This window comes from Pyrgilauda ruficollis, unplaced genomic scaffold (genome assembly GCF_017590135.1).
Source record: "Pyrgilauda ruficollis isolate IOZ18807 unplaced genomic scaffold, ASM1759013v1 scaffold74, whole genome shotgun sequence".
NCBI classification, from domain to species: Eukaryota; Metazoa; Chordata; class Aves; order Passeriformes; family Passeridae; genus Pyrgilauda; species Pyrgilauda ruficollis.
Window position 1 is genome coordinate 4,256,405 of NW_024529266.1, and position 17,012 is coordinate 4,273,416.

Here is a 17,012-nt window from a genome sequence, read left to right on the forward strand (position 1 = left end):
AACATCTTTTCTGTAATGTACCTAGTAGTAATTGCATGATCTGTGCTCTGATTTTATTGCTACTATTTTAAAAGCCATGGTATCAACTGGACAGTTCTCAGTCCCCTGAAGGCTGAAATACTATTTTCATCATTATTTATGTCATACTCAAAAGGGTCTAGAATGCCTTAGCCTTACACCAAACGAGGGTCTGCCTCTCCCTGGAGGAGGCAGTTCTTTGCCATTCAGTTCATTAGCTGCAGACTTGACAGCATTTAAATTGTTGAACATTTTTTGTGACTACATATACCATGGCAATTTACCATGTAGTTTTGAGAACAACTAACACTTAGCTATTTCTTCCAGTAATTAGAAGGTATAATAAAAGTTGATTTGCTTTTTCATGATGCAGCCTTCCTTCCTGCCTTAGATCTCCTTTTGAGTCACAAAGCAGATCATGCTCTGAGCAAAAGGAAACATAATAGAAATGGTGTGTTGTTGCCTTCACTTATTTTATGTGTTTCATTATGTGCCAGTTCAGCAACTTTGCCTGTCACCTTCCGCTGTGCAGAAGAAAAAAACTTGATTGACAAAAGAATCACAAGGTTTGTTCTTCCAGTTGGAGCTACCATCAACATGGATGGCACTGCTCTTTATGAAGCAGTAGCAGCCATATTTATTGCACAGCTGAATGACTTACAACTGGATGTTGGCCAGATAGTTACCATTAGGTAAGACTAAAGCCATCACATGCATTTTGTGCAAAGTGAACTTTTTTGTGAATGCTACATTAACTTCGGATACTCCATGGGAAAGTTTAAACTATCATTCACAGCACAAGAAATAACAAATATTCTCACTTCTTGATCGAAGGCCTAGCCAGTGCAATCTGATGGGGAGGTAGGATGGATCAGGATATGCAGCTGGTATACAGCAGTGTTATGAAAATTGCCATTATCCTTCCCTGCAAACACTCGCAAACCTAACTCAGCCTCTACCTCTGATCCATCCACTTTGCTTGTTAGACGTTGTTGCCTGTTATTCTGCAGTGTAACCATAAGAGTACATCTATAAGCTTGATACCAGACTTTGAGTAAATACTATTCAAGAGGAAAACTGAAACATTTAGACTTCCTTCTTGCAGTGAAATTAAACTATTTGTGCCAGAAAACAGAGTTTCTGTGAGTAACATGTATTCTGAATGCCTTTTCTCTGTTTTATTTGGGATTTAGTGTCACAGCTACAGCAGCCAGCATCGGGGCTGCAGGAGTGCCCCAAGCCGGACTTGTTACCATGGTGATTGTGCTGAGTGCCATTGGCCTGCCTGCCGAGGATGTTACTCTGATCATTGCAGTTGACTGGCTTCTGTAAGTTTAAGGCACCTCATATTAATTATTTTTCCTTTTTCATTTTCCTTATCTTTTTTTTTAATGTTTTCATAAGTTGCCTAGAAATGTGTGAATCTGAGAAAGAAAGCAATAAAATAATTTAGTTGCAGAAAATGGACAAAGATTATTCTTATGGCCAGGCTCGTTCAGAGTTGAATGCAGTAATGGCTTTGTGAAAGAAGTCCTGCATGGGATGGCAGTGAATAACCTCACATTCAGAGATGCTTTCTGCCTTAAAGCAGTGGTCACAGCACTAACAAATGATGAGCATCATCCTCAAGACAGACAAGAAATGTCTCTAGAGTGTCAAGAGATGCCACCACATTATGCTAGATACATATATCATTCATAAAAATCAAATGTAGCCACAAGCTGCAAAGCACATAATAACCATAAACTGGCAGTGGAGCACAACATGAACAAAGCAAAACTGACCTTGGATTCCACATGCACACATATAGCAGGCTGTACCCAGATCTGTGCTGCTGGCCCTACTTTGCTAGGGCTGTTCTTCATTGAGAACACTGGCCCAGCCCTTGATCAGCAAGCATACATCTAAATTTGGAAAGTGATTCTTATGCCTAATGCAAACCATATCAGAGCACTTCAAAACATCTCAGTCACATTCATCTGCTTTTTCTGGAGAGAAGCATTTTCACCAGAAATCTTTTCTGTTCAAGTTACACCAGTGTGTTTCTCTGCCACTTTTGCAAAAGCCCAAAGAAACACAGAGTGTATTCTGGAGGTCAGAAGGCTGTCAATACTCAGTTTTGTCCTATGATATATAGGGTAACAGGATTCACAAGTTAACAAGTATAACTTCAGTTCTTTTGCCTCCTAAACTATGTGAGTTTAGTGGTCAGCCCAAGGTCTTTTTTACCTGCAGTTCGCAGGGATGACATTTCACTGGTATCAGTCCAGTGATCTTAATAATTTCATATTTGCATGTCTTCTTTAGGTTTACTTACACTCAAGATAAATGCCTTGCTGTTCCTCCTCTGGGCTTTCAAATAATTTTATTGAAGGACTTCTGGCAGCAACCTATGTAATGCCAGTCTCCAGGAAATCAGAGCTGTTGTATGGATGCAAGAATCAATTCCATTTATGTATAAGCATAATTTCTCCAAAGGAACCAGTTCCATCCACAAGTACATTCTCCCAGTCAGCTGTCTGCAACAAGGTCTAATAGTTTGTTTGCTGTGCTCCACAGTAATTTTGTTTTCTCCAGCTCTCTTCTATTCCTAGTGGGCATTTAATGTTTTTAAGGATAGTGCAGATTAGTACAAACCGCTGGCTCAGAGCAGGTATCTAAAGAGTCTAAGAACAGCACAAACATATAATGGTTCCTTTTTCCAAAGTTTTTGCCCAGCCTCCTGCAAATTGCAGAGCAGAGAGTTCCTGAGTTAGAAGTGATTTTTGTCTTCTTCTTCTATGAATGCCTCATTGCTTTGGGACCCATGTTTCCACAAGTCCTAGGGAGATGAATTCCACATCCTAATGATGCAGAGATATAATTGAATTTTGTTTGTTTTCATCTCCACCCTAATAATTTCATTGGATGTCCTCTACTTACCTTATGGGAGTGGGAGAGAAAGAGAACAATACCCTATTTCTCAGAGTGATCATGACTTTATGGATCTGAATTTTACTCCACTTTAGAAGTCCACAGCTTTTGTGGGTTTTAGGCACAATATGAGTACATGGAAGGCACTTTTTCCACTATGAAACATACAAATAATTCAAGATGTTTCTGGTTCTAAACAAGGCATTTTTCAGACTAAGATGTGTTTTGCTGTGTAAATTAAATTAAATAGAGTAGTGCTTTATAACAGATGAGTTTCCAGTGCTGTTGATTTCCTCACTTGTCACACTGATCCTATTAGACTCTTTACTGTTCTCTCTTCCTTTCCCTACCATATATTTTTGTTGCACATGGAAAACTTTTTTAGCACTAGAATTCAGCAGTTGTAGAAGTATTGCAAAATACTGTAAATATATGCACCTCAATGTCTCTGCATAGCAAGAGAAACTTCTTCTGCCACGGAGCCTTTGTAGTGCTCTGTAACTGAAAAGAAAAACAGGAAAGCATAGCCTTCCACTCTCCATACCATACTTAAATGTTGATTTTCAAACTTTGTTATGTTGCAAGGGTTTGTTGTTCCTCTGTCAAGTAGCAGCAGGTTTTTAAGGCCTTCATGTCACATTTCTGTCTGGAGAAAAATCCATAGTGCAGGAGTATCATATTCCTTTTAATGACTTTTTTAGTAAAGGTTTGTCCTTCAGCCCTTTTTAATAAGGAGAAGATAGCAGAAGACAGGCCTTTCCCTTTTCCAGGTTTGGGCCAGAATACTGGACATACTGGGCTAGGTGTTCTTCTGGTGAGGACATGACTGTTAGAATGACAAAAGGCACAATGCAAACTCTCCTGCTGCACCCTACAGTCTATCATTACAAAAGGGAACCAGCTTTGTAGTATACTTCAGGGGCCTGAGAGGTGTTCCTTCCAACATTTTGTAAGGCTGTGCCATAGCAGTGGAATTACTGCTCTAATAGACAAGTGACATGACTTGCAGTTTTGCATGTCCTACACAAAATAATTTCTCATTAAAATTACTCCAGTCTTCTTCAAATACCTGTGGGTAAAATTCTGATTCTTGTTTTAAAAGACTATTTTCTTTAATTGAATAATTACCCAAATCTGCACAGGGAAGAAAACAGTGCTGCATGAGCTAGAGTACCTTCCTTTTACTAAAACAATTTCCTAAACAACTGAATTGTTTGTCTGTCAACTTTTTTGTTCCATAGGGATCGATTCAGAACAATGGTGAATGTCTTGGGAGATGCCTTTGGTACAGGAATAGTGGAGAAGCTCTCAAAAAAGGAGCTGGAGCAGATGGATGTCACCTCTGAAGTCAACATAGTCAATCCTTTTGCCTTGGAAACAGGAATATTTGATAATGATGAAACACAGGCCAAGAAATCTTACATCAATGGAGGCTTTGCTATAGATAAATCTGATACCATATCCTTCACACAAACATCCCAGTTCTAAAGCCAGTAGCTTTCACATAAAACAGGAACACTAAGGGACATGGCCATATGCAATATCTCAAAAAGCTTAAAGGAAACTGAGAATTAATTACATCTCACTCACACCTGATTTACCACACAGACTCTGATTCTCCTTACCATGCCCCTTCTCATCATCTCCCTCAACAGTATGAACTCACTATTGTTAGTCCTTACTGATAGGCTGAAGAAAAAGACAGTTGTAAAATACTTTTTTTTTTTTTTTTTTTAAGAATATATACTATTCCTGAGGCTGTGAAATGCCTCTCTGAAATCAGCATGCTCATAAATGGGTCATTAGCTGGGACAGCTAAATGTGTTTTACTCAGGATTAGCACAGCATTTTACACATCACCACATCACAAAGTACCTGTATGAAATCCCTTTTTACATCCTTGCCTTCTAAACAGGTTGCACAGTACTGGACAACTCCTGTAACTTGATCATTTGCCAAAATGCTAATTTCTGCAGCTGAGGGGATACTACTTGCGTGATTCAGGAATAAACAGACCAGAAGAGCCTTGAAATAAGTACATTGTACTTTGAATAGGGTTTAGTTTTTATTCAATTGTGAAATAACTAGTCACTGAAAGAGGTCCAGTATTTATGTAGCTAAGTTTCCTCATACCTTTCATGTGAATGAAGGCTACTGGTATTGGACTCCAGATGTGAAATAAATTGCTCTGAGCTTGCTCTTCTGGCATTTGAAGAGTTTTTGTAAAATGATACTTCACCTATTTAGGTCAACTTTGGTGGCCTCCTCGTACATTTCCATCAGAAACAGAAGTCCATTTTCTGTTGTCCACTTACGATTTTAACAAAATATTAGTCAGCCCAAGAGTAAGAAGAGGTCATGGAGACAAAAGTGCAGAGTGCAAATTCTAAATGTTTCTTCCTTGCAATAAAAGCAGATATATCTATATATACATATATATATATATATATATATATATATATATATATATATATATATATATATATACAGATATATATATAGATATATATACATATATACACACATATATCAAGAATGTAGGAACAAGACCTTTCTCATAGAAAGAAGCCACTTTCACTAAACTTCTTACACAGACTGTTGGGGTTTTTTGGCTCTTTGGTTTAGTTTGTCAATTGAACATGCAAGTTTATAGCTGCAACACCACTACAGTGCCAACCTGTCAGCTAAACTGTATCTTATGAACCATTTCTGGACCTAGAAAATCATGTCCTCAGGTGGCTTGCTATAAGATAAGAAGCACCAAGAACTTCCTCATTAAAAATCTCCATTTTCTATAACATTTTATACAAGATTTCCATGGTGCAAAAATCACTCTCTCAAGGGAGGAGTTGCTGTAACAATTTTTTCTTCTGCCTTGCACATTGAAGTAGTTAGCCATTTTATATATAAATTAAACTGAAATTCATATATTTCTTTGTGTTATTTCTTTGTGAATAAGCTTGTGGTAAGCATAAAATCACATTCATTTGCTAACAAAAAACCCTCCAAGTACCTGCAGTGTTATTAACTCTATTCAATCCTACACTTTTGTATTTAAATAGACCAGAAGTGTGCCAAAGAGAACTGATTAAGAAGAAAATATTTACTGTAGATTTTGATAAATTGCACCTTAAATTTATGAGACATAATACTGTATTTAAATTTAACATCATAAACTATATGAAAACATTAATCTAAGTACTGGTAAATTTATACAATATAAAGAAAATATACAGATTGAGTAAATCAGTCTTTTACCTTTGCAGAAACAGTATGACACAGTCTTTATTTGTGCAGCTTTGCTTATGGGAGGAAAAAGCCTACCAGTTTCCATGACTCACCTATAATCTATGCCTTGTCTTTAGCCAGCTTTTTAAGTCACCCTTTTATGATCACCTTATTATGTAGTCACCCTGTTAATGATGTATTGTGAAAAGTGTTCCTAATGTGTTATAAATAAATAATTTCTCTCTTTACTCTTGTTTTAGCCTACTACCATCTCCTTAAGAGTTCTTTCAGCTATAACAAGAAAATCAAACCCCATCAAATTCAGCATTTATGTTATTGTCTCTAGTGATTTAGCTGTAGTTTTGGCAAGAATTACTCTCTTCCTCCAATAATACAGATGCTTAAGAGCAGAGTGCTCAGATTGCAAGAAACCCCTCTAACTACAGATGACCTGGATTTGGAGTATGCTATTATTAAACACACACTAAGCAGGTGATTGTTTACCTATAACTTAAATATTTAACTGCTCACATTCAACTGAGCAGATGTTGATGGTATTGTTTTGCCATCTACTCATCTACTACATCTACAACCAAGACACCAAAGCATATGCTGAAGATCCTCTTAAGTCCAAGGATTCTTTTCTTGACACAGTATTGCAAGTATGTACTATCTATATATGTGGAAACACCCTGCTTGAGCAACATCTCCTCTTTTCCATAAGTCTCTTGGTCTGGAAGATTTGGAGAGTGGTGAAGAACCACTGTTAGAAAGGCATCTGCAGATTTTGGCTCTTTACACCATGTTGTTATGTTCTTGTAGGGGTTTTGGGGCTGCAGAAGCTTATCACAGGATTGGACTCTGCATTTTGAATAGTATTTGTGACTTTAATTTAATTTGACCTGGAGGACTAGGTTACCCACACACCCATCCCTGCTGAAATACTCAGGGACTTTTAGCTGACTCTTAACTCTGAACACAGAAAGCGCTTGCACATAAACATACACAAGTCTGTCAACACACACAGGTCAGCTATATCAGATCCACAAGATCTAAAATTGCATAAAAACCATCGTGACGTATGCAATTCACTTGTTCTTTCGTATTCTCTGATATGAACAGAAACTGACCAGTGGTGCATGGGCAGGCAGGAGGCAGCCAGTGGACTTCCATGCTGTGACACCACGGGATCTGTGCCCTCATCCTGCCATCACCACGCAAATCCCTTCTGCATCACTTGCCTCTCACAGGGTCACAGTCTTCAAGGTGCTCAGTGACCGACGGGAACAGGTAGCCTGGTGACCTGCCCCAGAGCCATGGGAACCCTTAGCCCCATCTCAGGGTACTGCTCCTAGCTGGAGACCTCCAGTGAAGGTGGGGACTTCCTGGGGACAAGGCCCTCTGGGTGCTGGTATAGGATCCTGTGAGGTCAGGGACCTTCAGACTCTCAGGGGATATGCGATTTGAGGGTGATGGGCAGGCGACATCCCCACACTGAGGCGGCCCTGTTCCCAGCTCCATGGCCCTCTACTCCCCACAAATGAACCTGCTGTATCAGGGTCAGGGCCATCACTTACAAATTTCTCACCAGAGGAGAGGTGACTTATTTAAAATTTGAGCTGGAAATCCTGGTTATGTCAAAGCAGATCTTAGGTACAGCTGCCTTCCCACTGCATGTCACCAGTGGCAGAGGGACTAGTGGGAGCTCTGGGACTGAATGTAGTGGAAGCACTAGGATGGGGGAGCTGGGCTGGGCATGCTAGGTAGGACATGCTTGCTGGCAGCCTGGGAGGGCATCCTCATTCCATGTTCTCAGTGGGCACTGGTAGCACTGAGATGTGCTATACTGGGAGTCCTAGTGTAGGAGTACTGGCAGCACTGGGCTGAGGGTACCGGGACCACTGGAATGGGCCATACTGGAATGGGAGGCACTGGGGGCAATAGGAGCAGTGTGTTTTGGGGTGTGGTTTGGAGGCTGGATGTGCTAGGGCAGGCATGCTGGGGGAGTATTTGTGGTCCATGGTGGATATTTGTGGGCCATGAACTGGTTTTGGGGACTATTTGGGGGCCTAAGGACCATGGGGCAAAGGCTGCCCCACAGAATGGCCTTCCCCCTCCATGTCTGAGCAGTGGAGGTGAAGGAGGTTTTGGAGTTCGATGTGATGCTGGAGTGGGAGTCCCCTCAGGATAACAGCAACTCCAAGGGCACACACTACACTGTGCAGAAGGTGATGGGGAAACCCCCAGCCACTGCCCCCCAGCTGCCTCCCCTCAGAACCCCCAAATGATGCTTGGGTCCTCTTCTGGTTGTGAGGGGACAGCCTGGATGCCAGTGCTCCACTTCTGGCCTTGGGGGGAACCCCAGACACGTGGGTCTCCTCCTGGTTGTGAGGGGCTGCCCAGATATCTGTATCGCATCCTGGTCCGGAGGGGCTATCTGGGCATCTGGGTCCTATCCAGAGGCATCTGGGTCCTATCCGGAGGCCATCTCAGGGAGAGAACACCAAAATCTGGGTCTCTTTCGGGAGATGCCCAGATGCATGTCTCCTCCTGGCTGTGGTGGGCACCCCAAACACCTGGGAGTTTTGTGTTTTGGGGTGCCAGCTGTGCTCTGTCTCGGAGGGCCCAAGGAGGGACCAAGTGTGGACAAAACCACCTCTCTTTGCTGCCCCCACATCCAGCCTCCTGGGTCCTTCCAGGATTTTGGGACTGACCAGAGGGTCCCTAACTCAGGCCATGTGTCCACGTGTGTGTGTGTCCAGGCCTTCCACTGAAGCCCTTGAGTTCCAGCATGACCCTTGCTTGGCCCCATGGCTCGAAGCACCGCGGCAGCTGAATCACGGCCCTCAGCTGCAGCCCAAGGGGGGGCGACACCTGAGGGCACGGAGGGGGCTGGGGTACCCCCAGTGCTGTCCTCCCACCCAAGGTAGAATGCAGATGGAGACCAAGGGGAGCAAGGGAATTTTGGGGTTCCTAATCACGTGTTCCCCCAATCCAAGTGGCTGAAGAAAAAGGGGGCCATCAGGGAGGCCAGAGGTCCCTGGCCCACCACAGCTGCAAACATGGGACTCGATGATCTGTAAGAAGTCCCTTCCAAGCCGGCCTCTCCATGACTCCGCCACAGCCGGCTGCCAGGGCCAGGCGTTACCTGGCAACAAGCGACACCACAAACACAGGCACGTGCCACCGGGGCTCGGGAAGGCAGAGGAAGAGGAGGAAGGAGGCTGCTGGCTGCCCACGTTCCTAGCTGCAGCTTCCTTCCGAGCAAGGAGGAAGGACAGGTGCTGTGTTTTCGGGCAGGGCAGCAGCCATGGTCTCCGTCAGCCTGTTACAGCTGCTGGATGACGCCATCGGGAAGCCCGAAGTCAATGTCAACTTGGAGGCGCTCCGCAGACTGCTGAAGGTCATAGTGGAATACCTGAGCCTGCTGGGTCTGCAGGAGGTGATCCCCGAGGAGGGGGCCCAGGAAGCCGCGGCCGCCCCGGGGCAGAGCCCCGGCCCGCAGCAGGAGGAAGGCTGGAGCGGCGCGGAGGCGGGACAGCCCTCCCAGCCGCCGGATGAGCTGCAGGAGACCAGGAGCGGCTCTCCTGTCACCTCGGTGGCTGCCGACATGGGACAGATGGAGAAGACTGAAGCCAAAGAGAGTGGCATCTCCAAGGTAGAGGCTTTTCCCAACCCCCTCAGTGCTCCCCCCAGGACGCCCCCTCCTCTGGGGTCTGTGCCCTTATACAAAGGTTTGCTTGAAGCCCAAGCTCCGAGCAGCATGTTGACTTTTTATGTGGGAAAGGGGCGGGGCGGGGGGGGAGATTTGGAGGGAAAACCTGGGGCTGAAACACAGCTCTGGGAGCTTTAGGGCCTTCCCATGTTGGGTCTTTTCCTGCTGACCCAGGGTGTGCCATAGGCTCCCCCAGAACAGGAGTGGGAGTCTCTGGGGAGCTGCTTGCCTGGGGCTCACCCCCACCACCTGTCTCTCCTAGGCCACTGCTCTCTCCCAGGAGACCCACAGGGAAATGGCTGGGATTAAGACCATGCAGCTCAACATGGGAAAGGAAATCCAGAGGATCAAGGAGTCACTTGGCCAGGTGAGCTGCCAGCATCAGCATGTTGCAGGTGTGAGACAGCAGCCAGTGACCTCCCTGTGCACCGGAGGTTCAGCTGCAGCCAGCCATGCCAGATGAATGGAGAGTGCAACCCACAGTGCCCAGCTATCTGGCTGTGCTCCACAGACCATGGTGCAGGCAAAGGTCCTGCAGGTCACCAGCAACCCTCCCCTGAGGTTCATCCCCCCTACCCTCCTCTCCTAGACCACAGATCTCTGCAAGGATCTCTGTAAGGAGATCAATGAGATGAAAGCCACACAGTCCCGCATGGGAGAAGGCATCCAGATGATCCAGGAAGCACTTGGCCAGGTGAGCTGCTGCCTTTGGGAGGGAATTGGGCCCTCCCCACCTCCGTGCCTCTCAAGACCTTGCCCTGCCACCCTTGCCTTGTGTCCATGGGTGTCACCCACTGTGAAGGTCACTGGGATGGAAGAGTGGGAAGTGGGTCCTGTGAGGGAAGCGTGGAAACACAGCCTTGCCCACTAGGAGGCCCTCACCTCTGCCTGCAGATCAACCTGGCTGAGGCAGGCAGATGTCACTACCTGCCTCAGCCACAGGGTTGCTGAGGCACTTTGAACTAAGCAGCCCTGAAAAAAGGGAAAATGGGGAAGGAAAGGAGGTAAAGATTTACCAGTGCTTGGCAGCCACAGCCCACCCAGAGTCTCTCTGGCTTGGGTGCAAACTCACTTGTGGATGCTCCTGCGTCCTGACTGCAATCCATCTTCTCACTGCACTCCAGGGGAACATCCAGGATGCTGCTGGCCAGCCACTGGTCTTCCACGACCAGCCTGCCCCTGCCAAGCCCCACACTTCGGACATGGACAAGCTAGGGCAGAGCCCTGGTACCCAGAGCACCACCCCTGGGATGCAGACAAGGACCCCCAGTGCCCAAAGTGGCACCACTGGGACACAGCTTGGTTTGCAAGCAGGCCTTCCAGCTATGGAGAGCATCCTCAGAGACCTATCTGAGCTCCAGGGCCAGATGTCCTCCCTGCAGAACCTGGTCCGAGACCTGCTGGGTGAGAAGGAGAAGGTAAGCTAATAGCAGTCCCTAAGGGGGCTGCAAGGATGCCAGGGAGAGTTGGTAGAGAGGAGGCAGGCAAAGGAGACCTTGGGGTCCATGCCCTGACTCTGCCACTACCACCCTTCCCAGATCAGACAGCTGCAGGATGCCCTTGGAAAGCTGGGTGTGACTGTACCTGAGTGCAGAGTGGATGGCACCAACGAGATCCCCCTACAGCTGGAGTAAGAGGATGGGGAGAGGATTTTGTATCCTACGGGCTGCAGGGGAACCGGGAGGTATGGGGGGTGGCAATCCAGGAGCATCGGGTTTGGGGAGCAAAGCTCACCTCCCAGGTGGCCTTGTGGAGGCTCAGCCTGCCTGTACCCTCATCTTGTTGGTTAGGCCTGCACTGCTAGAGATTAAACAGGAGCAGAAGGAGCTGAGAGAGGAGCAGAATATTACCAAGGCCACACTGAAGCAGCTGGTCACAGCTGACCAGCTTCAGGAGCAGGTGAGGTTTGGAGGCCGTCTGGGCACCAGGTTCTGCTGGCAGCATCCATTCTATCTCAAAATCTATTCCTTCTCCCCTTTCTGCAGCTGAATGAGTTGAGGGCAGTGATGGGGACTGCAAAGCAGCAGCCGGGAGAGTCACACTCAGACAACAAGCTTGTGAGGAAGCTCCTGCACCGCTGTGAAAGGCTCCAGCAGCAGGTGGACTGCCTGGTGCCACAGCAGGTGCAGAGGTCACTGCCAGAGAAGACCCAGGTGGGCAGCTGGCAACATAGAGCGGGGACTTGGGAGGCTGTATCAGGATGCTCTGTCTGTGCTCACTGTAATGTAGAGCAGCCCCTTGCTGACCCCCCAGTTTGGACGGGTTGGCAGTATGGCAGGAAATTAAAGCCTTGATACAAATGTCCGGCTGGCGCTGAGTGCTCATGGCCAAGTAGCCCAGATCTGTCCTTGAGGGTAGCCAGATCCCCCTTGCATGACACCATCTTGTCATCTTTCTCCCTGGAGCAGGAAGAGGAGCTGCTAAAGAGCATCCAGGCCACTGTTGTGCGGGTGGAAGGGGACTGCGAGCAGCTCGGCTACGTCACGGGGAGCCTCCGGGATGACCATCGCCAGCATCAGAAAGATATCGAGGTTGGTGACTGGACCCCCACAGGGTCAAAGTATCCCCCAGGCACATCAAGGCTGGTCTGATCACACAGAGGTCTGATGCCCTGCCCACCTGCTTGCAAGCCCTTTGTTGGTTCAAATGGCCTTTCCCAAAGAGCACTGGCTGGCCAGAACACAGCTCTGACCCTGCTGTGGTGTCATGAGATGCTTTCTGTATTGAAAGGCTCTGTTCCGGTCCCTGGAGGGTCTCGAGAAGAAAGCAGACAAGGAGGACCTGCTGCTGCTGGTATGGTCTTGAGAGGTCCATCTTCAGCCCAAGCGATCTCGGGCAGGGTGACAAATGCCCTCTGCCCTCTGGGTGTGCAGTGGCAAAACTGGCCTGGAAGGGGGAGGGTGTGAGTACTTCCAGACTGGCTGCAGATCCCTTGCCAGGTCCCTCTGTCTCCCTCTTTAAGTCCCTTTGACTCCATGGGGGTGACGGGTAAGCAGGCCACACAGCCCTGAAAAGGGCACGATGGCCCCCCAGGAACATTTCTGCCTCTACCCCCAACACATGCTGGCCCTGCCTCTTGTACCTCTGCCCTGTCCCCACCGCTCTCCTGCCTTTTCTCCCTGCTAGAAAGTGGACAAAGCTGCCCTGGGCAGCAAAGTCAGTTGCGCCCATTTTGATGAAAGCATGGAGCGTCTGGAGGAGAGGATGCGGGAGTTGCTGAGACGGGTGATGGGTCAGGAGCAGCGCTGGCAGGAGGCCCAGCAGCAGTTCCGTGATGTCCTGGACTCCAAGGTGAGGGATGCTTTATGCTCACGGTACAAAACTGGCTCCTTGGGGGCTTTGCAGCCCAAGGCATCCTCCCTCTGAGGTTTCCCCTTCTGCTGGCTTTTCCCTGTGGACTACCATGTTCCATCCTGGAGGAACATGGTTAAGGGTGTGCATCTTAACCATGGTTAAGGGTGTGCATCTGTCCACAGCTGGATCGCCTGGAGCTTGGGCCTTTCCAGAAGCAGCTAGAGGATACCTGGGCAAAGACCATTAAGGATCTCAAGGATGAGTTGACAGTAGAGATTGACGATGCTGCTGGAATTAAGCAGTGAGTGCAGTGGGATGGTACTGGCTCTGGCAACAGCACTGGCCTCATTCTTTCCTGTATGGTACCCTGGCATCAGAACAATGTAGCCAACAAACTCCAGGAATGCTGACAAAGCAGCTACACCTTCTTCACCCATCAAAGCTCCCCGCATCAAAGGAGGCACAAGAATGGGCATCTGCAAAACAGAGCTGTCCAAACCAGAACTGGGTGTGGGTGCAGAGGTTCAAGGATGGAGAACAGAAGGTTGTTTGCCTGGGCAGGGGTGCAGCACATGGTGCCACAAGCCTCAGTCATGACCTGCTCACCTTGGCAAGATGCAGGGGAGTTGTGAGCGCTGACAAGGCGATGACACCAGGGCAAGGGCTTGTTTGGATAGCGGTGTGGGTGCCTGCACCCTTCCCCTGATATTCCTGCCTGCTCTGGGCAGCTATGGGCCACAGCCACAGTTCAGCAGTTCCAGTGCTGCCAAGGCACACTTATCTCCTTGTCCCCTTGGGTGGGAAGAAAACCAGGCTCAACATTTCCACAGCTCCCCCTGCAAACATGGAGACTCCCTGCAGCAATGTGCCTGGCACCTATTGCTGCCTGTGAGCTGCTGTCTGTGTGCACTGCAGCCCTGTCAGGAGCTCACCCAGCCCTTTCTCCCTTAGGCAGCTGCTGGTCCCATTCAAGTGCCTGTCCTGCGACCGGCAGTTCAACATGCAGGTGCCTGGCGCGTGAGTAGCACCCGGCACCGGTATATTGGGGGGCTGTGTGGGTGGGACAGGGGATGGGTGCTGGTGATGCCCTGCTGTCTCAGGCGCTCTGGGGTTAGGCGCTCCTGAGGGGTCTGGAGGGTCTGATTCTGCTGAGCCACCTCTGAAGCCATGTCTTTCAGATGTGGAGTGTTCCCTCCACAAACACCTCCCTAAGGGCAGCAGGCAGAGGGGTGCTGTGGGGTACAAGCCAATGGGTTTTGGTGAGCTGCCCCAAGCTGGGGTGGCTCATTTGTCCCTTGTCACCCACCCACGGCCCCTTCCCTGTCCAGGCACATTGACACACTGCCGCTCCTTCCACCGCTGCCTGGCAGCCATGCTGCACACCCCTCTACCATCACCACAGAGGAGCAAGCACAACAGCATGGTCACAGGTAGGGGACATGGGGGCCCATCTGGGATGCTGGGATAGTCCTGCCTTGGCAAGGGAGATCTCTGTCCTGAATAGGGGGCAGAGGAGGCCAGGGGGCTTGGGCAGGGTAGGGGAGCAGAGGGAGCCATGGAGGGTGAGCTGTACTTGCCCCAGGTGTCTGGGCTTTTAAAGCCCCTACTGCACTGCTCAAGCCCTGGTCTCAGTGGCACTGAAGCCACATATTGTCAGTTGTATCTGGTCTCTGCCTGACCTCAGGCCTGGTGGGGACTCGGCACAGTGGGACAGGCATGGGTTTCCTGCAGCAGTTGTAGGGGAGTCAGCAGGGACGTGCGTTAGTAGGGAGCACCCTCTGCCCCCCTCTCTGGCACAGTGGGATGAAGCCCAGGGTACCACAGTGCTGGACAATGAGCATCTCCATGCCCCATCCCTCAGGAAGCTGGTCAATAGCAAGTTCCTCAAGTCACAGAGCAGCAAGGGTCAGGACACATCTAGTGCACTGCTCAAGGGTATCCTACACCTCTCCAAAAAGGTAAGGATGGTGAAGGGAAGAACATCAGGGAGGAACAAGGCTGGGAGAGAGATGCAGAGCATCTCAAAGCCACCCTACCTCAGTTTCCTCAAGGAGAGATGGGGGGGAGTGTTGCTTGGGAATGCTGAATTGAGCCCTACATTGCAGCCAGCCATTTTCTCCTTCCCAGCCTGGCGTGACTGAACTGCTGGGCACAGATGACTCCATGGATCAGGGCCAGGAGCACAGGCCTGAGGTGGCAAAGAGGGCACAGGATAAGCTGGGTATGGCCTGTCAGGACACCAGTGCTAGGGGGAGAGAGCACCAGCTGTTTGCTGGTGCTGGGTGAGCAGAGCTCTGTCTGCACACCTGGGCAGGTGCAGGGAGGGTCTGGGGCAGGCTGAGGAGCGGTGGAGGGAGGGTGGAGGGGGGTGACTGGTGGATGGGACAACTGGTCCTTGGGTGTGTTCAAGATGGAGTGCAGCATGGAGATGGCCCTGGCCAGTGTGGGAAAACAGCCCATGTGTTGGAGGGCAGGGGCCAGGACCCCATCCCTGAGGGTCTTTGGCCATGCAGATGCCCCTGGGCTTCAGGGAGCTTAGCTCTGTCCTTCATCTCCAGACCTCACCACCTTAGAGCACCAGCCAGCTTCAGAACTCAAACACTGATCCCGGGCACTGTAGTATTTGCTGTAAATCAGTCCCTCTGGATAGAACCAGCAGCCAGGCAGCTAGATGTGACTGGATGCTTGGAGCCCTGCATGAAGAAAAGACCGGGACAGCTGCCCAAAGGGATTTATTTTCAAGTTAATAAAAAAAATTTAACCTGCTGTGTTTGAGATATTCTAAGCAAGACTGATTTCAAAAGTAACCCCTCGCTTCAGAGCTGCCACCCTAACCCTGGACAGGTGCCACAGGGAAGGGCGAACTTTTGGCGGAGACAGGAACAGCAGAGCTTGGGGTGAGGCCCCAGACTGGGTCATGTGGGCATATGGGGGGTGTCCCTGAGCCAGGTGGAGGGGCTGGTGTTGCCCCAACCCATGGGCTGTGGAGGTACAAAAGGTGTAGTCCCTGGGCTGTCCCCCCACGCATGCTGCTGGTGCCCCTGAACTGAGCTTTGGCGAGGCTGCAGCAGCGCCACACATCTAGGGGGAGCTTGAGATGAGCCCGAGCAGCACTGCTCCCTCTCCCGCATCAGGCTCAGGGCAGGGTTTAATGTCATCATCATCATCATCATCATCCATGATTTACACTCTGGGTGAGGAGTAAGCTGGAGCACCTCCTCGTGGCCTGGAAACCAGAGTGTGCCTTCCTGACTCTCCTCCCAGGACACTGCATTCACAGCATTAACCTGCTCTTTACAGTGGGCTTGGACCTACTTTGAACTATCAGTGTCCTCCTGCTTCTTGGCACCATTATTTTATGGCCAGTCACATCAATCACTGCTGGTCAAACAAAAGTGCCAGTATAAAGAAGGTTCATTCTTCCCCTGGGCTGACTGTTGAGTGCAGACATGAGAGTGGTGAACTCTGGCCCCGATACAGCAAAAGTGTGCAGGGGGAGCAGAGGGTGATGGAGCTGCTATGGGCCCACCTCAGCATGGGTACTTCACCCACCCCTGACCTGCAATACTGCATGTCATCTGCGTGCCTCAGAGCTCCCTGACCTCCCTGGGTCCCCAGCAGTCCCAGAGGTCCCTTTCCCCCTAAGTCCTCAACCACCCATCCTAGATGTCTTTGTTCTCACAGATCAATTTCTCCCTGAATATCCTCACCTCTGGCTGTCCCCATTCCCTGGAGGGTCCCACCTGGGGCAGCACTGCAGTGTGGCTCAAAACCACCTTGTTTAAGACACCAGTCCCAGGTTATGAGTGACACAATAAATCACTGAGCTCAACCAGTTTATTTA

General features: G+C 49.0%; 2 protein-coding genes across 6 annotated transcripts in view; both read left to right on the top strand.

Annotated features, from left to right (window-relative positions):
• The window catches only part of SLC1A1 (solute carrier family 1 member 1), a 45,861-nt gene extending 41,329 nt beyond the window's left edge, over window positions 1–4,532 (top strand). Inside the window, exons 10-12 of the mRNA XM_041486129.1 lie at window positions 516–710; window positions 1,212–1,346; window positions 4,173–4,532. Of these exons, the coding sequence (XP_041342063.1) occupies window positions 516–710; window positions 1,212–1,346; window positions 4,173–4,419 (577 nt within the window). The 3' untranslated portion in view covers window positions 4,420–4,532. The remainder of the gene's footprint in view (window positions 1–515; window positions 711–1,211; window positions 1,347–4,172) is intronic.
• A 1,400-nt stretch (window positions 4,533–5,932) lies between these two features.
• On the top strand, window positions 5,933–16,870 carry LOC121363643 (glutamine-rich protein 2-like). 5 transcript variants are annotated; one of them, XM_041486137.1, is made up of 16 exons: window positions 5,933–9,817; window positions 10,137–10,241; window positions 10,464–10,568; window positions 10,999–11,292; window positions 11,413–11,504; window positions 11,665–11,773; window positions 11,860–12,027; window positions 12,283–12,405; window positions 12,605–12,667; window positions 13,001–13,165; window positions 13,351–13,469; window positions 14,120–14,185; window positions 14,497–14,598; window positions 15,030–15,126; window positions 15,296–15,389; window positions 15,727–15,903. In XM_041486137.1, exons 1-16 carry the CDS (start codon window positions 9,470–9,472, stop codon window positions 15,771–15,773), a joined length of 2,097 nt encoding a protein of 698 aa, XP_041342071.1. In that variant the 5' UTR covers window positions 5,933–9,469; the 3' UTR covers window positions 15,774–15,903. The 5 variants fall into 5 exon arrangements, with proteins under 5 accessions (XP_041342071.1, XP_041342073.1, XP_041342070.1 ...); XM_041486139.1 differs by lacking the exon at window positions 15,296–15,389 and having other exon boundaries at window positions 15,727–15,883; XM_041486136.1 differs by having other exon boundaries at window positions 15,296–15,820.
• The last annotated feature ends 142 nt before the right edge of the window (window positions 16,871–17,012 follow it).

Coding starts and splice junctions, on each gene's coding strand:
- LOC121363643 (XM_041486136.1), top strand. CDS start 9,470: ATGGTCTCCGTCAGCCTGTTACAGCTGCTGGATGACGCCATCGGGAAG. Junction 13,166..13,350: donor GTGATGTCCTGGACTCCAAG/GTGAGGGATGCT, acceptor ATCTGTCCACAG/CTGGATCGCCTGGAGCTTGG. Junction 14,186..14,496: donor AACATGCAGGTGCCTGGCGC/GTGAGTAGCACC, acceptor TTCCCTGTCCAG/GCACATTGACACACTGCCGC.